At 39.7% G+C, this 26,564-nt stretch overlaps 1 protein-coding gene across 1 annotated transcript; it reads right to left on the bottom strand.

The window, feature by feature from the left end:
* Window positions 1–14,322: 14,322 nt before the first annotated feature.
* DLK1 (delta like non-canonical Notch ligand 1) lies at window positions 14,323–26,106 on the bottom strand. Its single transcript, XM_064659189.1, has 5 exons — window positions 25,761–26,106; window positions 24,836–24,899; window positions 24,269–24,399; window positions 19,716–19,857; window positions 14,323–15,443 (listed from the first exon to the last, which is right to left on the bottom strand). Exons 1-5 carry the CDS (start codon window positions 25,828–25,830, stop codon window positions 14,702–14,704), a joined length of 1,149 nt encoding a protein of 382 aa, XP_064515259.1. The 5' UTR covers window positions 25,831–26,106; the 3' UTR covers window positions 14,323–14,701.
* Between the last annotated feature and the right edge of the window lie 458 nt (window positions 26,107–26,564).

The following is a 26,564-nucleotide window of genomic DNA, read 5'->3' as shown; positions in this document are numbered from 1 at the left end:
AAATGGAAAACAAGCGAATTAATCGCTTATGTCACAGGTGGCTTATAGCAAAGTGTCAGCACTGATTAAAAAAAAAGATTGGAGAATAGCTGTAAGTGTTCTGGCAAAAAGGGAAAAAAAAATGTAACTTTGATAAAATGGTGGAGGTCAGCAAACTGCAGCTAAAAATGGAGATAGCAATGAGATAAACACCAGCTGTTTTTAAAATCCTTCTGAAGCAGTGTACGAGGTGAATTTCAGGTATTTGAGAGGACATGTGCAATGTTCTTGGCAAACACACTGCCGTAAAGGAATATTAAATGAAGGAGGAATATATGGTTGTTGCTGACCAGGATAAATCCTTATTAATGTTTGCAATGGATGTCCAGATAGCAGGCAACAGAACAGCGCAATGGTTTGGCCTTAGAAAGCCTCTAGACACCAAACTTTTTCACATAGCAAGATGTAAAAGGTCCAGTTCCCGTGTTTTGCATTAGTAGGGGGGAAGTGAATAGAAAAAGCTGACAGCTGCCAGATGGCACAAATAGCTCTACATTACCAAGTACATTTCTTGTCTAAGTTTATGACAGAAGATTTGCAGATTTGCAAGAGCTCAGCCTTCAGAAATTACACCTAGAATTTCTTATTGTATGAATCAGGGTGACTGAACAAGGTTTCCAGCTTCCTCTGGAATACTCTTTTATCTTTGGACTTTCTGGTTATCAGCTTCAGTCCCATGCTTCAGTGAATTCTGAATGCCACATTATTATTCTTCAGTCCCCTCTCACAGCTTCTGCAATCCTTCTCACAGCACCTCTTCAGAAAGTGTTGGAACTGCTTCGGCCTTAGCTTGGTGGCTGTTTCTCCACCTATCCTTTAGTGGTTAGTGTGAATTCCTGAAATCACCTAGGGCAGCCCTGGCTAGAAAGATGCTGAACTACAGATTCTGCGGAATAGCCACAGAAAAGCACACAGGTTGTTGTTTTTTATTCTTGCTATCAGTTCATGGTACTTCTACCCTCAAACAGATTCCAGAGACAAATAGGAATATTTAAACTGCGACCTTGACCAAGTTACACTGAGCTAGTCTTAAGAAGAGGACAAGAGAGTCAAGGCTGAAGACTTCTGTGACCAGCTATGTATGAAGATCAAAAATGCAAAGTGGGAAGGTAGCTTATCTGCGTGCAACCTCCTTCCTGGGAGTTTCAGCATGTAATTCTGCTCACCCAACCAGCTGGAGGACAAAATTGTATTACCGTAAGTCAGATTTTTTTTCCTGTGGAACAGGAGAGAAACAAATAAGACTTTACATGCTAGTTAGTAGCAAGATGGAACCGTGAAACTTCTCTTCATATAAAAAAATCAATATCTGTACTCTTCTATTAAATCCGTCGTGTGGACACTTGTACAAAACCCCCTTTTTGCTCTGGCTCAGTTTGTCCCCCTTGTTTAGTAGGTAGGTACAGATGGGAAAAGAGGCTCAGATCTGAGTTGGTTTTGAAGTTTCAACAACACAAACAGGAAAATCTGTTCTGTGTCATCAGTATTAGGCACTGAATTTATATGTCTGCAGTAATTGCCAAAAGAGTTCTCACCCCAGCTTTGTTGTGATTCTGATGTTCTCTAAATGTCAGTGAAATCAGATAACCGCCCCTTCGCTAAATAATGTCTGTCCTCTCCCTCTGTCCAGGGGATGAACATATTGCCAGGGACTTTTAAATAGAATGAGAGATGGGGAGTGCTGAAACAGCCACATGTACTTCAAATTCTTCTTATAAGAGTGCTTGTCATTAGCACAGATTATTTTTGTTCATTGCATATGCACATTTTCTAAATAAAATTCCCAGTACTATTGCCCCTTTCTCAAAAGCCATTGGCACTTAAGCCCAAAGTTATAGCAAAAGAAAGTTTTCAGCTCTTTAGAAGGCAAAATAAATCATTCTGTGGGAACACAGCCAGTCAGAGACTTATTGCAAATGAAAAAAGTGACACAACTATCACTTTATTTGGATCAATGACATCTGTCTGCAGGTAGACTCAGTGCAACTGTTATGTGTGCAGATGTACACACAGATGACGATGTTATTTATAGAAGGATGCACAGCCCATTGGAAATCATCTTGTAAAAAAGCCGACTTTAAAACCTCTGAAGATGCATTTTGGGAGCTTCCAGATGCTTCAATAGTCAGCCAAATCTCTGGTCCACAAGAACAGGATGGAGATCTAAAAAAATCAGGTTGTGTTTTCAATTTTCTTCTGCAATATCTCTTGCACTTGGCACCAAAAGAAAACATAATAATTCAACAGAACCAAAAGTTCAAAGGAAAGTTTCAGTTCAGTTTGTGGATGTCCAAACTGGCATCCTCTCTGTCCAGGTGCTAAACACAAATGGTATCTCTCATGATCTTTTCTATAAATAACACCAGCACAAAGGTTTGCAAGAGAAGGCCCAAAGAGAATGAAGGTAGTTGATATTCTACTCTCATCTGAATGAATACAGTATCATTACTGCCCCTCCTTTCTTGTTAGCATTGTTAAAAACTTTGCCTATTAGTAAAACAATTTCTCTGTGTGTGTGTGTGTGTGTATAATTTTATAGATTTATTCTAGAAGAGAGAAAACAATATTGGGGCTTGATTCTATATAAGGAACTGAAATGAATGAGTGGACTAAAGAAAGATGCAGAACTGACTTCTGACTGTGCACTGCTCATGTGAACATCCAGACATGCAGTATGTCTGGATTTCCATCCATTTACTATTCAGTACCATGACATGTTTTCATGCAGGTGCTTTACCTGAGTTTAGACCATTTTGTTCCCTCAAAGACCTTCTATAAAGTTGTTAAGCAATGGAGAGTCCTTTTTCTTCAGGAGTGCTCTGTTCCATCAATATTTGCTGCTTCCACACAGTGAAAAATACACTTGCCTCCCAGCTTGCACAATTTAAATCTTATCATGTAGGTAAAGGCAGTCTACTGGCAGTCAAAACAGAGACGACTTACTTTGCATTTTTCATGATACCAGTACCTGTGAACAGAAACTTCACAGATTTTCATATTTAACTACTACTGGCTTAGTTTACTTTAAATGATAAAGCTGCAGAAAAAGAGAAGAGAGTAACTGAATGTGAACATGAGAAAGAACTGAGTTTTTTCACTGGCATTAGACTGGTTCTCCCTGAGGTTCAGTAGGGCAGTTTTAAGGATGGGGTTTTTAAGGAAGCCAAATGACTCAGGAGCCCTAGGTCAGCTGGTCTGGGTAACCCACAGTACCTGGAGGAGTGGAGGAGCACACTCTGACTGCACAGGCTGTGGAAGAAGAAATAGCACAACTCCATCAAAGCATCACTGTCCTGACCTAAAAACCCAACTAGGGAATGAGTTCACAGCCTCAGGGGCAGCGTTGAGCTGACACAGCTACTCTGCTCTCCTCCTCCGTGCTCTCCTGAGTGTGCAGCTTAACACTCAGCCAGCACTACATAGTAGATTTTATTTTATTTTATTTTATTTTAATACCGTACTTTGAGTCTCTGGGGCTTCAATGCTACGTAGGATTTCGCACATCCATTAAGGCACTAGAACAAAGGGCCATGCCCAGAAAAGTAATGAACACATGCTGTCATAACATGACAGTTAAAGTCACCTCCCTGCCCCTGTGAAACCTTCTGTTTCTTCAACCTCCTCAGCACATATGCTTTACCAGTTCAAACTCGCTCTTGCACTGATAAATATGTATCATCAACTACCCTTTGACTATTTTATGCTAACAGAGTCTATATCCCTGCTGGAAAACATAACGCCATTTCATTTGGTTTAGTAAGCTTAAAGAGGGTTTACTCAGCTGCAATCAATACCACTGGTTGTTGGGCAATGTGTTTTACCATCACACCACAGACACAAAAACTAGTGCACAAAAGAGAAAAAACAGGAATTAAACTTCTGAAATTTAAAATCTTCATTATGGAATAAAAGTCTTTCAATAGTTCAAGAAGCACTGAGTATGGGAGCAGCTCTAAAATAGTAGACAGAGAGTGACTAAGATTGACTTTTTTCTGCAGAGGACAGTTAGCAATTGCCTTACAACTGCTGTATCATTCATGGAGCAAACCAAGTCCATAGAAAAGATGTGTCCCAGGGCTGAAAACCTAGAAGTCTAGGGGCCCAATGACAGAAATTAGAACCAGAAGTTAGGGCCCTGGCTAGGCATCATTTCTTTAATTTTGAGGAAAATAAAAATAAGTGCCTGTCACAGGACTTACAAAAGAATGAGGTGACATTTGTTAACTGAAGATTTTATTCTAAAAGTGTTTAGGTGCTATTGATTAAAGAAGGAACTCAGACCAGAATTCAGAATGAGAGTCGAAACCAGTGCACACTAAAGTATTGTCTAGCTATCTTATGCTTCAACTGGATATGTCTCTAATTGGTACAAATTAAAACAAAATTATATTGGTGTTTTTCATACGAAGAAAGAGTTCAAAACCCAAACCTGTGCTACCATCCAGCCTTTGTGGTGACTTTGATGACAAGTCTTTCTAAAATACCTGCACCTGAGAAAATCATTCAGCCCTCTTCCACCACTGTCCAGTCTCAGCAACTCAGTTGTTCTGGAAAGAATCATAGTATGGTTTGCCATGGGCAGGGACACCTCCCACTAGACTAGGTTGCTTCAAGTGCCGCTCAACCTGGCCAACACTTCCAGGGATGGGGAATTTACAACTTCTCTGGGCAACTTGTTCCAGCGCCTCACCACCCTCAGGGTAAAGAATTTCTTCCTTATATTTAATCTAAATTTCCCCTCTTTCAGTTTGAAACCATTACTCCCTGTCCTATCACTACAGTTCCTGATGAAGAGTCCCTCTCTGGCTTCCCCGTAGGCCCAAAAAGGATCCAAAAGGAAAACCGAGCAAGTCTAGCCCTTCAGTAATGCTGCTTCACAGAAAAGTTGGTAGTTATTTCTCTTTTTTTTTTTTTTTTAATAATCAATTCAGTTACACTTTTTAGAACATACAAAAGAGTGTCATTCACAGCACTTTTTTTGTTCGCTCATGTCAAAATGATATCTCACAAGTAGAAATTGACTGTGCAGAGCGTACTTGTTAAAAAAAAACCTGACCATTTGGATAGAATGAAAGAACTACTGGAGCCTTGCTCCAGCCAAAACTTTTGAGCCGCACGAGCAGTAGTGTGCCAAGGCAAAACAAGTTTGCCATATGGGTGATGCACAGTGCCTTGTGAAGGACTAAACTCATATATCCCGGTAACCATACGATATTCTCACTGAACTTTGAAAAGAATGCATTCAGTCAAATGAGAATGCAATCCTAGGGCCCTTTGTGGCTCCAGTTTTAGTTCTAATTTCAGAATAGGAACTTTATCCTAAAATCTTTATTCAGACACACACACACACGCACATGCAAAAATTGAATCAAACTGCAAATGTATTTTCTTCCCACTTGCCCTTTTCATGAGCAGGGATCTCAGGCAGGCTTTGAATAAACATTATGAAGCTTTTCAGTCTAAAAGTCTTAAAATACCCATTTCTGCCACTGGAAGGAATTCAGAGTAAGGTTCTGAGGTCCCTCACACTTCAGGCTCAGAGAACCACATGCTTCTGCAGGATAACAGGTCACCACAGCCAGCTGCATCCTGTAATCATGTGCAACTGGCAGCTCACAACAAACATAAGGCATCCTGAGTTCACTGAAACAGAAAGACAAAACAACTCAAATAACTTTTTTATTTGCTCCAGGATGGGCAGCTTCATGCAGTCTGTAACCAGGGCAGTTAAGGTACAAAAACTTGCTATCTGTGAAAGAATGTATTTCAACCAGAAGCTCTAAGATGCTGTGAGGGTTGATCCCTGACCTGCAGAAGGTGTACTTCTACTTTTAAGAGGCTTGACATTTACATGGAATGGCTGTTTCCAATAAACCTGGCATTGGCTCCCCTCACACTTGTTGTTTTAACTATTGCATTAATAACTAGAAATTCACAACAGCCCAGTAAAACTCATGTCAAAAGGACAGCAAGTCTGTATGAGTAGCCCTCAGAATAGTACTGTTATGCTTCAACACGACTGTCAGATTATTATTTTTAAATAACTAATAGAAGAGACAATGTCTTATTCTTGGAAACCAAGCTGGTTTTTTTGCTGAGACTTAAAACAACATTAGTCTGAGAGCCAGATACTAAGCATGGGAAACCTGAATGTCAATTATTTGCTTCAAGCATTGCTATTGCAGCTCCAGCACAGGCTCACAGAAAGAGAATTGTCAGACAAGTTTCAGTACAGGCCTGGTTTATAGTATAAGTGCCACCAAGACAATACAAATAGTAGCAAATAAGGCTTACTGGATGATTGGACAGAAATATTACAGTGCATTGAGAGTGCATTGTTAGTTGTTGTGTTGTTTGGTTTTTTGTTTGTTTGTCTGTTTGTTTTGCCAGGGGGAGAGTGCACTTATTATGCTGCATATATGTTCTTAATATATGTTCTCAAAACCCAGAGTTCCCACTTCTCCCATAGCTGTAATTATCCTTCCCCAAACATGAAGACAGATATACACACAGTAATCACTGCCAGAGCTTTCACAAATACCTGTATAAGGAGCAGCTATCACCACTCTATTTGCAGCTTCTACGTATGATATGACAAGTGCACCATCTAGTCACAGCATTGCTCACTACCACAGCCATAGCCTGCTAAAGCACCTTACAAGCATTCAAGCACACACTGTCCATGTTCAAACTACTCTTTTTTTAATTATTAGTTTTTATTTTTTTAATACATAATGATTTGGATTCACTGTAACTTTGGGAAAAATGTATTTCCGTAGGAAAAACATGAATATTGATTGGGCAGAGGCTTGTGGACAGTCTTAGCTGGAACTTTTTCAGTGGAAACTCACCCATTTGCAAACTCAGCACAAGAGACAGAACATATGTAAGTGTTTATTATGAGAATACATCTGAAGATCTATTTAGGCTGATAGTTTAATGCTCCAACATTTGTACCACAGGCTTTAATAACATTTTGTCTCCTCTACATCAAGTTCTTCCAAAGACTGGTGAGAAGAAAGAACAGCAAGGAATCCTTTTAAGATACAGTTGCTTTTTTGAAAGACAACACAGTCCTATCCAATAGAACAACACTGTTTTTCCCTAGCTGTAGGCATCATCAGGATACAGACGGTCCTTCAACACCTCAAGCATTTAGGATAGTCTTTGCTGAATATCGTCAATCCCATTTCAGCCTCCTCAATTCCTCCTCAACCTCCTCTTTAAACTGTGAGACTAATGCTAGACACTCATCCATAACAGGATGGCCAGGTCCTCATCATCTTGTAATGGTCACACATACCCTGCCGCCTGTAAGCAATTGGGTAGAGTATCGCAAATCTAACCACCACATCTCAGGGGGAACAGAAGGAAAGAAAAAAGCCTAAATTCCCTGCTTCTCCTAGCTATGCCACCTACTTAGATTTCCTCCCCTGCCTCAAGCTAGTCACGCCTCGTAGAACGACAAGGACTTTGAGGTTCATTGTTTCCAGGTTAACTGGGTGGCCTTCATTCCTCTTCTGTCTTGGGACTCTGTGGACACCATCCCACTGTTTTACTTCACATCCTCAAAGCAAATGCTTGGACTCACCATTCCATTGTCTCTTTAAACTAGGCTATTTCTCCATTTTCTTCTTTTTTTGTGTGCCTCTGGTAAGTAGAACATGAAGCCCTTTGCTAAAGCTGTTAGTGGATTAAGTCTGCATTGATTTGGGCATGATCTTCCATGGCTAACTGCTCTACCACCACTCTGTTTGCTTTTAGTCATGCCAATGTAGTTAGCTTCAAAGACAGATGTATTGGAGACACATGCATAGTGTTAAACAAATCCCTTTACCCCCAAACTAATACTTCTGAAAACGGTATCAGTGGACATGGTGACCCCGAATCTACCTACTTACGAACTGGAGGGAGCTACTGGAAAGCCATCGTGATTTTGTAACTTGGCCAACAGAGTTAACAATCTCCAACCATTCTTACTGGATTTTCTGGAGAGGAAAGTCTTGAGGCTGGGGGACAGCCTGAATTTTTTGCACAGTTTTTGACTCATCAGTTTTGGTTTGTTTTTTTTTTAATGAAGATCATGACCGTAGGATAGGAAAATGAAAGTCTCCAGCCAAGATCAATGCAGAATCCGTGCAGTAATGAGCAAAATATCAAAAGAACTGATATTCAAAAGGAAGACGACACCCCAAGGTAACAGCAGCAGTTTCATTGAAACTATTGGACAATTCCAGCTCTCTGAAGGGGAAAACAGGACTGAGCCTGCAGGCAGCTGTGCAGAGCAAACCTGATAAAGCTGCAGCTTCTTGCTCTTAGCTCCCCCAACCTTGCACGTGCTCTATAAAGCGCAAAACTAAGATCTCCCCTGCTGAGCTAATCTCTTAGAGTATAACAGCCCTGCAGTTGTCTAAAGAAAAACTCCCTCAGACAGAGCTCCACATCAGACTTGGTTCCTTTATGGCTCTTTCCCAACAGTAAGCCCACACGTGATTCCTTATGCTTTCATCTCTGGCTTCCAGGCAATCTTTGTTCTCTCTCAGCAAGGAGGCATCACTAGCTCTTTCTTGGGCTCAAAACTACAGGGACAGCTCCAACACACCCTGAAAACAGCCTGCCTCTCATATCTCTCAGCAATCCAGGCTCTCAACCACCAGATCAGTCAGATCTCCTTAGTCCTCCAAGTCCCATTATTTAGGAAGAAAACCAGGCACAGGTGAGAGTAGTGGCTTTGAATCCCTTCAAAGCTTACACTTGCCCATGATAAGATGCAGGACTCTTGAAATACTTCCAGTAATTTAAACACTGGAAGATAGAATGGAATAAGTCCAATCAACTCCACATTTATTTAGCCTCTTGAAATATGAACTATTTCTTGTCAGAATTATTTTATATGTACAATTCCCAGCAAACTGGGAGATGCCTGCATCTGCTCTGGAAATCTCAGTGAAGTTCTGTCCTTGAATTTAGCACAAAAAAAATTTTAAAAAATTAAAACATGTATTTACCTTTTTTTAATTTAAACATCTTTGAAAGGTAGTAAGATAGAGATGAGCAAAGAAAAATTTCACCACACGGCGTGAGAAGCATGAGAATGAGTATGAGATCATTGATAAAGTTGCTGTGCATGCCCTTTTGGGTTTAAAAATAGACAAGTAAAATGGGAGAGACCAGGAGTATACTAGTGTACCAAAATCTTTTAATTTACCTGAATTTATATGAAATACTCATTGGTTTTCCTTTCCTTATTCTTAATTTCCTCTCAGTGACTGTTCATTTAAGCTATCTTCATTCGGGTAGTTTTGTTTATAAATCATAGAATCCTAGAATGTTTTAGGTTGGAAGGGACCTTAATGAGCATGTAATTCTACCTCCCCTACAATGGGCAGGGACACAACTAGACCAGGTTGCTTAAAGACCCATCCAACATGGCCTTGAACACTTCAAAAATTTATACTGTCTGCATTTGGTCTATCAAAAGCCACGTACAAGTTAGATGAATGGCTACATTCTGCTGTCAGTTTAATTTCAAGTGAGAACAGCAATTCTGTGGGAGAAACTGTCTTTATGCTGCAGCACACCATGTCATGAGCAGTGGTTACCTACAGTCAAAGAGCTACCGGCATGTCCCCGTTCTCTCCTTTTGCCATTTTCCCGTAACCAATCACTGAGAATGGGTTACAAACTTTGCGATGTAAAATGCGAAGGGAACAGTTTGAAGAGATTCAAACGGTTCTATGTTCAAATGCTGCCATCAAGCGGATAAACACAGTATAAGGCTGCAATTAATATCAAGCACGTAATTCTGAAAGAGGAAAGTTGATGGAGAGAGAAAGAATAAAACAGTATCCAAGCTTCATGAGGCAAAACATTATAAAAACAGATTTTGCCCAATAAAAACTCCTCTTTAAGCCTGGCTTAGTCCCTCTTCTTTATATTATATCTCCTTCATATTTTAGCATCTTTAAAGTTGCTCAAACTTGCCTTTGAGAGACCATGAAAATCTAAGAATGTTGCTCTATGCCTACAAAATTTTTCTGGATTGCAATGGATAAGGACTACACTCTTCATTATGTTCCTATTAACTTCTCTGGGACCCTCACTCAGATATGACCTTCAGCCCAAGTTCTCCATCTCGAGGATCATTTTGAGTTTTAGAGCTAATGAACAAAATTAATTAACTCAATGGTTCCTTCAAATCCCAGAGCAACAATTCAGTTTATATTTGAGACTGAGATGTTCCCCTTTATATGAAGTCTTGTTCTGCCTCCTGAAAAATTTTAAAATAACCATATCTTCATTTCCTTCCAAAAAAATCAGGAGAAACTTCAAAATATTACTTGATAAGAGATAAATCTAATACCCAGTACATTTTCTGGGTTGATCTCATTTGACGGCCACAGAGATGCAACAAAACTGGCCCATGGACCTCAAGTGTTGACTCTAATATGGCTTGAGCAACTACAAAAGTCTTTTCTCAAGACACTTCTTTCACCTAAGCCAGGTGGAACTGGATATTTTCCTTAACTGCATGACATCCAGGAATGCAAGGTTTGTCCATGGCTCATTCACAAGAAATGCATAGTAAATGAGATGTGTTGTGGAAAATTCACACTGTATGTATAGTACATGTGCAATGATTTAATGTTCTCTGGATGCATATGCATGTAGTTCTGCCAGGAAAATCCTGTGTTTAAAAAAAAACCACAAACAAACAAACAAAAAAGAGAGAGTTCTGTATCTGCAGCAAATTGTTTTGCCCTTAAGGTGGTGATGGTAAATAAATTTGCCAAGGCAAATTTGAGAACTTGGAGAGGGAATAACATAGTTGTGAAGTATTGTACTTGGGCAGTGTAATCTGGGCTGTTCTCTTCAGGGACAGTTTGTATATATATCTGCAGCCAGGTCCTTAACCAGTTTCATATTCAAAAGCGGAAGGTCTGTTTTAGATAGGAATACCATGTTCCACCTGGATCTAAATATTTCTTTGAAAACAGAACTCAGGTTATCAACCCTGGAGAGCAAACTAGCTGGGCTGCTGTGGATATATCATCAGCAGACGGTTTAGCATTAACAAACAGGATATTTGCTGATAAAAACTGCATACATTATTGGTTTATAGACGGATATCAAGAATGGTAGCAAAAAGAAAGGCCATGTATGTATTCTCTATATAGGCATCCTTGTCCAGAATTCGATGATTATTTCTTCATATGTTCTACTTTTACAGCAGACAGACCTCTCCCCCACCACGGCTATGAAATATCCCCCTCCTCCAAAACAACCAAACCAACAACACCCCCCCTTCCAAAAAGAAACACCCTACCCAAAGAAACCCTAAACAAACAAACAAACAATGTAGAAAAACATCCACAACCTGTCTCTAAAAACCAGGTATTTGAAGAACATCTAATGGTCTTTTTTTGTTAGCATAGCAGGAACAGAAGCTAAGATGGCTCAAAGGGAGATAAGTAAAATAAAAATACATAATAATATTCTCCCATACATAATAATATTCTCCCATACCCTGGGGACAAGAGGGAGCTACTGTCCTTAACAAACTGTCCCATTGTCCCAACCCATCCCTCATCCCAGTTGTCTTTATTAATTTTTTTCTTTTCACGGGCAGTAAGGCAGAGGTGAGTTTGAGTCTAGGAGACATCATTCCTGACTAAGGGAGAGACTGAGAAATCAAAAGGTGAGACATGGCAACATAGCTTGGTACCTCTGGCAATAGGTATCATAGATATGTTGTTCTCTGTCCATTAATAAATAATATGTAGTATTAACATAAAATTGATGTGGTATCAATGCTCTATCTTCTCTTTGCTCTTATGTCAGTGTTTATGCACAATGCTTGTTTTAAACTTCTTGCTTTGGAGATGAGTTGCAGGCTACTGATCCAGACACCATAACTTAAATCTTTTTTACCATCCCAGTTCTCTGTGACTGATGTGGTGATAAGTCTTTGGAGCTATTCACTACACTAAGAGCACAGATATGAGAAACAAACATACATATGTTTAATTCTTTTCTGGAACAGAGAAGCTAAAGACAGCTATTATTTTTTCCAGACTTTCATGTTTAAGGTAACACTTTTTCCCTTTGGAGAGTATAGCAGGACAATAGCAGCCTTCTATACTGTTCAATGACACCACGAACGATAGGTAGGATACTGGGAGTTGAAATCTCTTTTTTCACGCCGAGCAGATGCTCAGCTCACATACAAAGAAATACACTATGATGGAGGAGCTGCCAACCAGGTCACCACGGCCAAAAAAAAGGTAACAGTTTATAAATATGAATTATAATTACCTATATTTTGTATGTTTAAAATACAAAGCTTTGTTAGTTAAAGCCTTGCTCTGGCCTGGAGCACACAAAGCTATAAATGCTGAGGGAGCCTCTGCCCAAAGGGAGGTGAAGGTGTTCATCTGACTCAGGAATTTAATCATTGATTAAATGGCATCTAAAGCTGTAACTGGTTCTGAATCAAAGCTGCAAGCTACCTAATGGAGTTATCCATGTTTCTGATTATCTCCAAATTGAGCCTAGCATATTTCTAATCACAGAACAGATTACATTAAAATGCACAAAACTGAATTCTATGTTTAAAATATATTGTTTAAAAAGAAATGTGTCAACTCCTGGGACTCATATTTCATGGCTTGAAATTCAACTCTGTTTACCTGGTTTTATATTCATCTAGGTTTCTATGTCACCTTCAGACTTCACTACAACTAACTGAGAAGTTGCTGGGTTTAATGAATATTTGTCTTCCCAACAAGAGTTTTGAAAGAGAGAATCTGCTTCCTTTAAAATTTTCATCCTGTTTTCTAGAAGTTAACTTTCCATAGTAGTATCTGAACACTATTAGCACTACATTGTAAGGCTATGATACGTGCAAATATTATCAGCAATACAACATGCTTTAAAGTGTTTTTTTTTGGTTTGTTGTTGTTGTTGTTGTTGTTGTTTTGTTTGTGTTTTTTGTTTTGTTTTTTTTTGTTTGTTTGTTTTTAATTAGTAGGTGTTAGTGGATTTGGGAATAGAGAGCTTAGAAGAAGCTGCTAATAGTTCCTATCTAGGGTGGCTGGGGAAATAAATTGTTACTTAACAGCAATTAAAGATATCTTTAGGCATTGCAGTTCAAAATGATTTGGTTTTGTTGGGGTTTTTTGGTTGTTTTTTTTTCCTTGTTTCTTTGTTTCTTTCTCTTACAGGGAGTGGTCAGTGTAAGGCTGACCAGTTAGAAAATGAAGGTGGGAGACCCAAGAGGGCCATGCCCCAGGGTGGGACATACCCATGCCCTCACCAACAGCCCAGTCTCACAGAAGCTGAACACATTGCCAGAGCTAGTGCTGGTAACGGTGTCCATTGGCACTTCCAGACACAGCAAGTGCTGAGCCAGGTCCAGTGTCCATCCACGGGCTCCAGTCAGGAGCAAAAGGAGACAGAGCCAGAGACAGGGCTGGAGCACAGATACAAAGGGTCCATCCAGCAGATGGGCTACCAACAGCAGGTAGTCCAAGGTCCACCAGTAGGTAGAGGTGGAGACCAGCACTCCTACAGCACAGCTCAGACCAGAACAGCACAGGGCTGGCCTGAAACGGACCTGGGCAGGGGATGGGTGACAGCCCCAGGTGAGGCTCCTCAGGGAGGTTAAGACTTATTAATGCCCTCAGGCCCCTGACAATTTTTTGGCTTTCATGACCCTTTGCCTGTTTGCCAGTGCTGATTTGGATTCTTGAAAACCTTGTCCTCTCCTTGAAATGCAACAGAAAAAGCAGAAGTGAAGAATTAAAAGCAGCTGTTCTATTTCAGGTGACACATGATACCTTTTCATTTCTCCCCATGACACAGGCATGAAGGATACTTCTATAGGCAGAGTTCTTTAAGGAGTATTTATAGAAAAGTCAGAATCAGATCCTTTAAATCTCTAAAAGTTCTCTAAAAAGCAAGTGTGATCAAAGACATCGAACACCTTTTTAACATTTTAAAATAGATAAATAGAACAACTTATAGATGCAGCACTTCAAGCAAGAGACCTTTGACCTCAAATTAATACCTTGAAGACCTGTAAGAAACTATAGAAAGAGTAATCTCTCTTATAAGCATGTAAAAATAGCAAAACTGACTGAATAGCTGAGGCACCAGTGTGAATTTGCTCCTCTTGTCACAATCTCCAAAGTCTTTATCACATATAGCAGAAGAATTAAGCAGGGACAATTGTTGTGGACTTTGCTGTAGTGTAACATTTACAAATGAATAAATAAACCAGTATAGCCCTTACCTGCTGTTTATTTAAAAAAAAAAAAAAGGCATTACTAAGTAATTTACAAGTACTGTATTTGCCAAATACACTATGCACAAGACAAGAAAGCTACAATACAGTTCCAACGGTAAACAAGACTTTTTATTTTACAAAAAATAGCTGCCTTAAAAAGAAATAAAATTAACATTCCTTGCTCTTTATCCTTTTTTTTTACCTTTTATTTTGGGGAATGAAAAAATCCTTAGCTAGACAGATACATTACATTTCTTCATTATCACCCAGCAAAATTTACAGCAAATATACCCACAAATACTGAGGCCAACCACAGGCAACAAATTTTACATATTGCTATGAAAAGTCACAAGTTGCTGCTCGGCTTTCAAGGGCCTAGATGGCAGTGTAGTTCTTAGTGTAATTAGTCAACTTGATCTTCTCTGGGAAGATAATATTAACTGAGAGGTTTTCCCCATTGTTAGACTTCAGAAAAAAGTTCTTTTTCTTGCGCAGAAGATGACTGTATTTGGCATTAGCAAGCCACATTTCACATTTTGAAAAAAAAACAATCCCGGTTGTGCCCAAGACAACAAGACACGTAAGCAAGCCTAGAACAACAAAACATATGACCTGGCTTCTGCTCAGAAAAGGATCTGCATTTTGGATTGTTTCTTTCACTGTTATTTTCAGGATTTCTTGCTGTTGATGCACTGATCTATGATGAGCTTTTGAGGGTGGCTTGTAATTCTGCATATGCTTCCTTTCCATATGCACTCCAGAAAGACTTGTGTTTTTGCTGGGATGTTTGCAGGTAACACCAATGAATTCTGGTTTACAGATGCATTTGAACCCTCCCTGGGGATGTTCACTGCAAGTCCCTCCATTCTCACAGGGGCCACTGGCACAAAATATGACACGGCTGCTGCAGAGCTTTCCTGTATAGCCATGGGGACAAGAACAGCTGAAACCCACACCAATATCTGTACATGTTCCTCCATTTTCACAAGGGTTGGATTCACAGTCATCTCGGTCGATTTCACAGAAATTGCCAGCAAAACCAGAAGGGCACAGACAGGAAGCATGTGGTGCAAAACCGTTGTCATCAACACATGTTCCTCCATTCTGACAGGGAGAGCTAGAAAAGATAACAAACAAATAGACAAAATTGATGTCCAGTGAAAGGAGCTATTATGAAACATTTTATATAACAAAAGGAGATGGTTTTCTTTAAAGAGTAATTCCAAATGCAAATCCACAAAAGTCAATGAAGTTGAATCAAGAATGAGTTTGTTCAACAGCTTTACCAATACAGATTATAACATCTTCTGCTGACCCTTTGGGCAGGATTAGTACACTAGTATATAAATTCAATCTAAAGAGCTGTGAAGGGATTTAAAATTATTTCAAACATTTATTCAAATTAAGCTTCCCACTGCTTTCATACGCTTGGAGCTATATAGCTCAGCAACTATTCAGACAAGACAGAACAAAGATATGAGCAGCATGGCTGCTTCTTCTCTGTCTGATTATTCATAAGATAATCTATATATTGCATTGACAGAGCAAACACTCGGCCATAGCAACTACATGTTTTTATTGTGCCTCCCTGGTGTTCCATGACACAAAAAAAATTAGAAGTAAGCAGATACTTTCCTACAAACTGCTGTTCAGCCAAAAATTTTGATAATTATAATAAAAAATATAAATGAGATAATTTCAGATTTGGCAAAGACAGCTGTAATGTGAGGGCAGGACCATAGGAAAACAAGTATTTGTGCAAACTCTTTAAGAACTTAGCTTGGTACTATGTTTTAAGTGACATAAATTAACTGAGAGATCTTTTTTACCTTTACAATGCAATTGTGCCTTACTGAGCACAATGCCAAAGGATAGGCCTACCCACTGACTGGCACAAATGTGTCAATTCAGTGGATCTGTGCAAAGTGGGCTTAGACTTTAACTGTCTCTGCTGGAAGTGAAGGGTCCCTGGGTCCCAGGTTTACAAATAAATCTCAAACCCCACTTTTATGGCAGCTCATCACATATGAACAAAGCGTTTAAAACTTACTTTGTAAAAAATGAAAAAGATTTGGCAGAGCTTAGGACAAGCCTCTTTGACAACACTTTTCTTAAAAGTGTTTTCTTAAAACACTTATGTATCCCTGAAGACACACCGCACAGTACTAGTTGATAGTTGAGAAGTTCAAGCTGTTCTTTAAGTGTTACATTTCCAGGGGAAAGTCCCAGGGACAGTAAACATCACAGCTTCATAGATGCAGACATTTCACATATGCAGTGGTCAGTAGAACAGGCCATTATGGATTTCCACGGTGGGACACAGGAATTTAAGAGATCTGTTGATGTCTGAATAAGATGACTGTGAAGGACATATAAGCTCCTGACTACAAGTGGTCCCTGACTTCTGGTCAGAATAAGGTAGAGCTATTCAAATGCCCACCCATTGCTCTGGGACTAGCTGTGACAGAGATTACTCCAAGCACCTCTGGCTTCACTGGGGACTGAAGTACTTGGTGGCCTCAGGAGAGTCTGAGTATTGTGATAGAGGAATCATCTGTCTGTTTTCTGCTGCTTCCACATAAACTGCTCTTTCCTCTTGTATTGTCCTTCACTGTAGATGCTAGCTGGAAAAAAAAAAGCTACTAGAAGAACATATTGGAAGTCTGGAAGCAGTATTAGGAAAGCAAAAGGTGTCACTGTCCCCTTGGCATAGCCGTAGTTAGTGATAACTTGAGGTGATAAGGAATTTTAACAGAGTAACCAGCTACTATGTCTCCTTTAAGTAAAAAATGGAAGTTGTAGTTGTACAGTCCTGGAGTAGTTATGGACTTCTTGGAGAGTTTAGCACCCTCTCGTACCTTTACAGGTCCCATGGAAAACTGGACAAGCTGTTTTGGATATGACAATATGTAGAGGTTTGAACCCTCATGGTTGGGTTGAATTTCAGTATTTTCTAGTGAAATGAGAAGAAATTGCTGGAGAATGTAAGTGTAAACTTTTTTCTGAACCTTACAGAAATGTAAGCAATTGAAATAAAGAACAGTTAAGAAGAAATATGCAGAATTTTTAAAAATTTTATTTATTTGTTTATTACTAATACTGACTGCATTTGCCTAATTTAAATATATTTAAATAAATGAAGCCTTAGTATTTATTTCCTTGATTAAATTCAGTTTCTTTGCATTTTTGGCATTTAACACTGCAAGGCATGGTACATGAAGGGTTAGTTGTGGAAACATGTACATACCACTTTTTTGCTTTCCAGACACTGTGTTTTCTTTTTAGAAAGTACCATTTGCTGCTTTGCTTCAAAGCAAAACTTCAAAATATCACACAGAGGTCACTAATGCAGATACATTAGTATCAGTAAACAGACTAGAACAAACACTTCGATTTGTGAATTGTCTTGGTTCCATCTGTGAATATTAACTAAGGAGCCAGCAGCAATGCTTAGTAATATCAACATTGTTAACATTACCAGTGAGGTAGAGAGGAACTGAAAGGAAGTGAGATGTGAATGAAAGTACACCATCTGATGAGGTCTTTTTCCAGGATGTGGGATGCACTCTCTGGGGGATTGTGAATTGTTAGCAGACACAGAATGCTTATGCTGAGAACAGTTGTCTTTTTGAACTAAAAGCAGATTTTCAGACACTGCTGCTCATTTTCCTGAAAAAAGAGAGCTTCTTAGAGAAAAAGAATCACTGTTTCAATTATATTGTTTCCTTAAGAAAAACTGTTCATGATTTCCAGACTAGCTCATGAGCATATAGTTCAAACACAGAGTACCAACACAAAAATGTAGTTTCAGTAATTTTAAACCATAAGGATTTTAAGGACTTACATGGAACTAATCTGTGTTATTTTGTTGATGCTGTACTTTTGGAATTCACTTGTTCTTTGGGATAGTTAGGATACATGTTCACATTGAATTACTGAAATATTTGCTCTACAGATGAAGAGAAAACTATTCACATCCCCTATATTAGGCAAGTAGCTTGGATATGATTCACTGCACTTTCAAGGAACTTAAATTTCCTCATTGTCAATGAAAAAAAATAGGCAAGTGAGAGCAGCTATTTTAGAAGCTGAAAGTAAACCCAGACAGCACTATGTGAGTGCTTTTAATTTACCAATTAAAAGTAATAGTAAAAAAAATCCACTGACATGAAGTTGTGGAAGAATAGCAATTCTTGCCAGAGAGAGTGAGAGGTGTTAATGTTGCTTAAACAAGAGTGTACAAGTTTTCAGGAAGATTCAGTAATAAGGTAGATCTGAATATTCATTACTATCTATTGCTGAGCAAAAAGAGAATCAGAGGGTACCAATAGAGAGCAAGAGGGCAATCTCCTAAAAGAAAACTGTGATTTTATGGTGATAGTTTTAACAAGCTTGTATCCAACAGAAAGGCATTCTGTATGCTTATGGGACTACATCTCTGACAAGCTAGAAGATTTCACCAGTTCACATTTTCTTTAACATTAAAAGGTCTTCCTTTTTTTAAGCATTTCTAGCAGTGCATTGGAAGTTCTTTAGTCCACTGAGTCTTGCCCTTTCACTGAGCACCTCAAATCTGGCTCTGTCTTCTTTGCTTCTGCCCATCAGGTATTATATATACATGAGTACATTCCTCAGAGCCTTCTCTTCTCAAGGCTAAATAATCCAGATCTCACTATCTCCTTATAGGAGAGATGTTCCCATCCCTTAATCATATTCACGGCTCTTCACTGGCCTCACTCCAGTATGGCCATGTCCTTTTCATATTGGGTAGCCCAGAACTGTACCCAGCACTCCAGATGTGTCTCACCAGGACTGAGCAGAAGGGAAAGATCACCTCCCTCAACCTACTGGCAATGCTTTTCCTAATGTCCCACTTCTCTTAAAGAATGCAGAACAATGGTCCCCACATCCTGTTCTGATGGAAGTGAGATTATCTCCTTCAGTAAACTACGGACATATATATATGTTAGTTAAGAAAAATGACAGACTGATGGACTAGATGTTTTCATGTAGACAGCTTGTGTCTGTGGCTACTGTTCTCATCAGTGTATATTCTTTGTACATACAGTTATCCCTCACTAGAGGTGGGAGCACAGGATGGGAGGTTACTTCAATTTTTTTTACAAAAATCATGTGAAGGCATAAATTCACCGCAATAAGATGTGGAAATTAGCACTTTTAGTACTCAAATTGTGCATATAAACTCGTGCTGATAACCTGTAAATCTTTAAAATATTAACAGATCAGATTTGTAAAGTTTAATAATAATATCATCACTATGAAAGCATTATTTATTTTACCACAGAGATACTTCTACTTAGCAAAAAAATTCTGAATACTAGTCAGTAGAAGTGTGGATTTTAAATTCACATCAAAAATCAATATTTACCCATTAATAATGCATGGTCCTTTCTTGAGATGGCAGTTTTTTCCTGTAAATCCCTGGGCACACAGACAAATATATCCTCCATCACCAGTCTCTATGCATGTTGAGTTATTGGTGCAGGGCTTTGCAGAACATGGGTGAATATCTGTTTAAAAAAACCCAAAAGGGCTCAGTCAGCCTAATGAGAAAGAGTCAGTAAATGGTATGCAATACGTCAAATAAAATATAGCTTTAATAGTCCTTCATCATGCATTTTATAAATGCTGATCTATTCCTTCCTCTGTTAAAATTGAGTTCAAGTTGTTGAACTATTGCAAGCAATTTCAGCTCTCCTCCTTTTAGCTCCCCCTTGCAAAATATGTTTGAATTGCTCCATTCTATAAATAAGTAACATTAGAAAGGAAATATTAGTATGGGAGAAAGAATTTCTATGTAGTCTAGCCATCCTTTCACAATGTTGGCTTCTCCATGAGCAGAATTCTGATAAAGCAATCAGGAACTCGGAATTCTCCCTGCTCCCTGCCCATATCATTATGTGCTTATGAGCAAACATTTCATAAAAACAAAGATCAGCAAGTTAAAAACAATCTGCTAAAATTTCATCTTTTGGCTGGGCTACATTCAACCCTTACATAACTGTACCAGAAGAGAGAGCTGTATGATGTCTGGATCCAAAGTCACACATCTCACTTTCTTTATAATTTCCCTGCTGAGCCACTTCCCACTCAAACAATTACTGAATTTTTAAAATAATTAAAACTAAATAAACAAAAAAAAGTGCATATTTTAGCCAGCTAATGGAGCAGCTGTAGAGAAGTGCTGACTGGAAGTTTTCTAATGCTTTGCACACACATGTGCACATACACACTTTCTAAGAAGATGAAAAGAGATTTAAGAGTATCTATATTTTGCTTTCCACAGCATAAAATAAAATAAAATTTAGAAGGTATCATGAGGTACTGCAAAATTTTAACCATAGCAAAACAACAGCCTTAGCTTTCAAATACAATCTTCACTGGAAAAAAGGTTCTATTTTCTAATGTATTAGCCTGTTCTCATTGCAAAACAACAACTTAGCATGCACTTTGAGTGTAAGCTCCCATTTTCACAAGGACCAAAGTAACCCTGAATGTTTTTTGGAGCAATGTTGTCTGCCAGCTGTTTTCTCAGGCTCTAAAGGCAGCTAATAAAGCATGTACTTTGATGCAGGAGCATGGAAACTGTCTGAAATATATATATATAGGTATGTATATATATATATATACAAACATATTGCTGTCAGTATTTTATGTCAGGGATTTAATTTTAAAACACAACTTAAAACGTTGCTGTACCAGGTCTTTTTCGAACACAATATATAATCAGTCTCAATTAGCCCACTGTCTCTATTTTTCCTCTCAAAAGGTCAACAACTAAGTGACTTGCTTGCTTCAAGTGATAATTGAGCCTAAGATGAGAACCCAAAAAAAATAAATGTTACATTTACACATGTATTATGAATGGCAAAATTCATATTCCCAATAAATTAATTAATATTTGCCTAAAATTAAGTTGTCATGGTGCAGTACGTGAAGCAATCACTAAGTGTTTTTATGAGGAAGTGGTGTGTCACAGCAGAATTTTTAACTCCTGTCTCATGCATGCCTAGCATGGGCATTAGAGGCTTTATGTGCACTCTCTGATGGCAGTTTACCAACACGTGCCCTTGGCAAAGCAGTCAAGTGACAAGCAGCACAGTATACTCCCAGCTCACACCATATGTTGGCTTTTTAGCCAGACTGAGGTGAGCATTCAAGCAGGAGGTCATGGACCTGCTAACATGACTGTGTAGACACAGCCAGGGGTGACAAGATGACAGATCTGATTTAGCAAGGTGGATCATATATTCTGACTGGGCTGTCATTTTTTCTTGGAAATAAATTGACTAAATCGTTTTTCCCTTTGCTATGGGCAGTGTTTGATGTGGCTCCTGTACTGTGCAGTGCGTATCAGCTGCAGAGGGAAACTGTGCTGTGCAGCCTGGTTCCAGGTGTTCGTACACCTGACTTCGAGGCTGTACTTCCACAAGATGAGAAGATGCCATGGCATTCAGCTGGACAGGTTGGTGCACTCCACTGCAGAGATTAACCAGCAGTGTTAACACTGACATCAATTCACAGATGTCTTTCCTCAAGTGTCATGTCTGTGTGACTGCAATAATAGTCATAAATTATTCTGATTCCTACCTACAGGTTTACAGTGGATCAAGCCCAAAGTATAACCTGCATGCCTCTAAAGTACTGGGAAGGTAATTTTTGACTTGCACTGAGAACCAGGCTGCCCACACTAAAAAAACCAGCTACCCAATTACAGGCATTAGCAAATCACTTGGTGATCTAAAACTACTCCAGAAAGGAGCTTCCATGATACAAGACAAGGAGATCATACAGTAACTTTTCTAGAAAACAGAAAAAAAAGATATCACCACTAGTCCCAATCATCTTTTTCACTCCTATGCTTAGCAAACAAATAAGATGCTGCAACTATATCTGTATTTTACAAATATTTCAAGTGTTTGCAGTAGTGGCCAATGAACTTCAGACCCTCCCAGTTTTTCCATCTGGGTTTTTTCTTCCATTTTTCTAACCAAATCAACTTTCATTCAGTGGTACCTGTAAATGAGTTGTAGCTGCCTGTAATGACTTTACCAGGGAACCGACACCAACTTTTTGGCAGAAGATGATGAGATCAGGGGCTGAGCAATCAACTCATTTGAGGTCTCAGTGCTTTATTGGGTCAGGATAACAATTTGTAGCAACCTTCCAGTAGCAAGAAGATGAGATCTCTTGATCCCTTGTGGCTAACCAATGCATTTAGAGTAGGTAAAACCACCGAGATGAAAGACTGTCAACATAACGTGTCACTGCAGATAAAAAGATGGTTATTTCTTTTCGGCTGAATATTCTTGGCAGTTCTTCATGGGGATCTAGATTCAAATCAGCAAAGAAGACTCTGAGATGCCTCTGAGTGTTGAGAGAAATAATAGTTTCTGCACTTAAGAAGGGATATCTTTTCTGGTATTATAGGACTATGTTAATCATTATGTATTAAATTAATATTTTTCCATAAAGAGATGGGTAATAACTTTCAATGCATTCTTTTGCATCCTAAGTATCAGTTGCAAGAGGAAAACATTGCAAGGCTCAGAATTGCAAAGATATATTAATACTAAGAAATTCAGCCAGGCACTTAAAGCTTTTAAAAGTAGCTGTGAGGATGGTACCTTTAAAAACGTGGTCCTTTGTATTTACCAATAAGCAATAGAACTGAGCCTCCTAAGGTGGCAGATGCATGTTGTTCCATCTAGCTTTGGAAATCTATGATTGTAGGTCACAGAGGGACCCATTACTCCTCACCAACTGTAATGAGTTTAGGTGGCTATCTCAGGTACAAACACATCTGTGAGATGTATCCAGAGCATCTGAGAGTTCACTGCTACCACAGCTCCTGTAAACACACTAGGACTAGCTTTAAACTAAGAAGCCTCTCTATTCTCACGTGTGCAGCCAGTAAGTACAAGCTGCAAAACCTGATGAGAACATAAATGAGCACCTGAGAACCTTGCACCAAAGTCCATGTCACTGCAAGGATGTGAACTACCTAAAATCATCTGAGCCTTTTAGTCATCTTGAAAATCTTATCCAGTTCAAACTGTCGTCATTAATTACTGCTTTGGCTACGCATTGGAGAACTCAGGAATACTCTATAAATTATAAGCCATATACCAACAAAAGCCTGAAAGGCATGGAAAGAGAATGAGCCCCTGGATGCCTGTCCTCTTCCAGCTGCAGCTATGTGGGCAGAACAGGTGCATGCTCCTGGATGTTCATGTGATTTCTGTCTCCTCAGATCTCTTCGATTGAACATTGGCCTGTGTAAGCCAAAATAAACCAGCTCAACAAAGGCCAATTCTTCAACTTGCTTATGCTAAGCTGGCTCATTCTGAGTGGCAGGGGGTGAGAGGGCCCACACACAGCTCTTCCCTCTCAGACCTGAGAGGGAAGTGGCAGCCTGTTCAAGCAGACTTTTTTCCTCAGTTGTAGTAATGTTACTCCACTGCACCATCACTGGGTTAAGCAAAGGAAGAAATAAGCACAATGGTTTTGTTTTCAAGAAGTATTAAGAAAGTAGCATATATATACAATCTGCTACATAAATATTTCAAATTATATTTAATATTTCAAATTATATTTAATGTATACAAGACAACTGTATTTCTACAAAAAGGCCTTATATTAACAAGGGAGCAGTTATTTGTTAGCCTTGCCCATGATAATCAATGTTTAAAATAGCATGTGTTTACACTTTGCTCACACATATGCCAACTACAAAAGATACTACATGCTTCTGCCTAAATTATTATAAAAGTTCGAGGTTTACATGCTGCTGCCAGGAATCCCCTTATCTGGAGCTAACAGTCAGTATTTTAAAATTAGTTCTCCAGGACTTTGCGTGTCTTCAGCACCAGATGGGGCTGCTTCCCTCATTTGCTCAAGAACAGGAAAGGATGTGCAAACCTATGTCACAGAGGCTGCCAACCCAGCCCTCCTCACAGATGCACTGCCAGGGCTTGGCACAGCTGCCGTGCAAACACCCAGGGAAAGGAACACATTGATTACAAAGAGCACCCTGCCAGCCAGGTTGACATCTGAAAGAGATAAAAGACAAGATAGAGACATAGTTTATTTTTAATAAACAACATTACAAGGATGTTCCTCTTTTTGAGGCCCAATAAATAAACTTTTGTATACCAAATTGGACTATATGAACAAAAGGATACCATCAATGTTTCCGGGATACTAGAAGGAGTTTATGTGAAGAAAACCATTTCATTCAGTGAGAAAGAAAAAAGCTAATCAATGTAAATACTTCGTACTGGAAAAAGTAAATTAAAAAGGTATCTAGACATCTATGCTCTATTATTGCAGTTACTGTATCATGACTGTATCGTAGAGTGCTGTTCCATTACAGTTCCATGTTTTCAAAGAGCAAACCATTTCAGCTTCTATCTGTTTTACCAGGACTATGAATTATTGAAGCTGTCCACTCCTGTGTTAATAGCACTGTCTGACAGATCTTTTTACCTGCATTCATTGGGAGATTCACAAAATCCATTCTCTGGGTGACAGCCAGTTCTACAGTTCACGCCTGGAAGAAGAGATTTTTTTATAAACATCAAGCCAGAAAAATCAGCACTCAAAAAAAAAAAAAAAATGACATCATGTCCTTTACACACTACTGATGTTTTAAAAGAACCCAGAATGCAAAATGTACAGGTTTTTTACTACAAATGTTTTTGCAACATAAAATTTTAAATTAACTTAATCTAGAACATATTATAGAATGTTCCTATAGGGCAAGTGAAATGCCATATAGAATTAACAGCAAAAGAACACTAAGTCACTTTAGCACATGCAAAGTGTATGCAATATCCCTATACAGCACGTTAAGAGAAATGTCAGAGCAGATCCATGGATGTCGTTTCACAACATGCAGCTCCAAACGCATTGTTTCAGAACCACTTGAAACGCAAAAGTACCTTTAGTCAGAAAAGAAATTACAACTTACAAGAAAAGTGTTAAATTCTTTCCAACCCTCCATCGTGTAAAAATAATCACTTTCATTAACTCATGCATAAATAATATAAGTTAAGGAGAAGATATCTCAGTCACAGTTTTTGTTTGTTTGTTTAAGTATTTGCATCAAGTAATACTCCTCTGAAATATCACCGTTAGCCACTGACACACTACGCCAACGGCAGGAGAAACGCACTCCATTTGCTACGACGGAGAAGCTTCCCAAAGACACCGGCATCTCTGGCCAGAGCAAGGACCGAACAAGCCTTTGCCCTCGAGGGACTGCGGGAGGACTCCCGCCACCGCCGCTGTCCGCCCGGCCCCGGCAAAGTCCCGAAACTTTCCCAACTCGCCTCCCCTCACCGCGACATTTCCCGGGCAGAGGATCCCGGTGCGGCCGGTGCCCCGTCCGCGCTCCCCGCGCCGGCCTTACCTTGCGCTGCGGGCAGGACGAGGGGCAGAAGGCAGCAGCAGCCGAGGAGCCCCGCGGCTCGCAGCCCCATGGCCGGGACGGGGCCGCTCCGCTCCGGCCGCCCCGCGGGGAGCTCGGCGGACGGCGGGGCCGGGAAGGCGGCAGCACCCCCCGCCCGCAGCGCCGCCGAGCTCCGGCGCCACGGGGCGGGGGGAAGGAGGGACGGAGGGCGGGGAGGGCTGCCCGCTTCCACCCGCGGGCGGGGGAGCTGCCCACGGGGCGAGGCAGTCCCCGGTCCGCCCAGCCCCTCCGAGCCCGCGCTCCTGCGCTGGGGCGGCCGGAGGAGACGCGCACCTTGCGCTCCTGAGTCCTATAAGGGCGCGGGAGAAGGGAGGTCTGCTGGCGGGGAGGAGTGTTAAGCACGCCTCTAGTCTCCTTAAAACTTAACTCCGGCTGTCCGCACAGAGCTAATTTGGTGCTTGTCTTCAGAAGTCTGAACGCTTCTCTCCTTAGTCATTCGCATCAGAGCTCCAACTCTTTCAGAAAAGACCCAGCAAAAAAGCATGGAAGGTGAAATATTGTGTGTTTCTGAGGCTTGAGAGTTAAAAAAGGATCCCACCAAAGCACCTCAAATTCTACCTTCAGCAGTCACAGAACAGATCAAGAAGAAACATTAGTTCCACCACAAGGCAATTTAAATTCTCCATTTTATTCTGTACCTTTCGCTTTTATATCTCTTTATTCTTCCTTTGCGCTGTCCCTTAAGGAAATAGACTGGGTATTTCTTGTTCTTTGTATTCTTTCTTGTTCATTGTTTTCTTCTTT

The sequence above is a fragment of the Pseudopipra pipra genome, chromosome 6 (assembly GCF_036250125.1).
Source record: "Pseudopipra pipra isolate bDixPip1 chromosome 6, bDixPip1.hap1, whole genome shotgun sequence".
NCBI classification, from domain to species: Eukaryota; Metazoa; Chordata; class Aves; order Passeriformes; family Pipridae; genus Pseudopipra; species Pseudopipra pipra.
The sequence above is the reverse complement of the archived record's forward strand: the minus strand, read 5'-3'. Positions and strand labels throughout refer to the sequence as shown.

Coding starts and splice junctions, on each gene's coding strand:
- DLK1 (XM_064659189.1), bottom strand. CDS start 25,830: ATGGGGCTGCGAGCCGCGGGGCTCCTCGGCTGCTGCTGCCTTCTGCCC. Junction 24,400..24,835: donor GAATCTCCCAATGAATGCAG/GTAAAAAGATCT, acceptor TATCTCTTTCAG/ATGTCAACCTGGCTGGCAGG. Junction 19,858..24,268: donor TGGCAGCCTCTGTGACATAG/GTTTGCACATCC, acceptor TTTTTTAAACAG/ATATTCACCCATGTTCTGCA.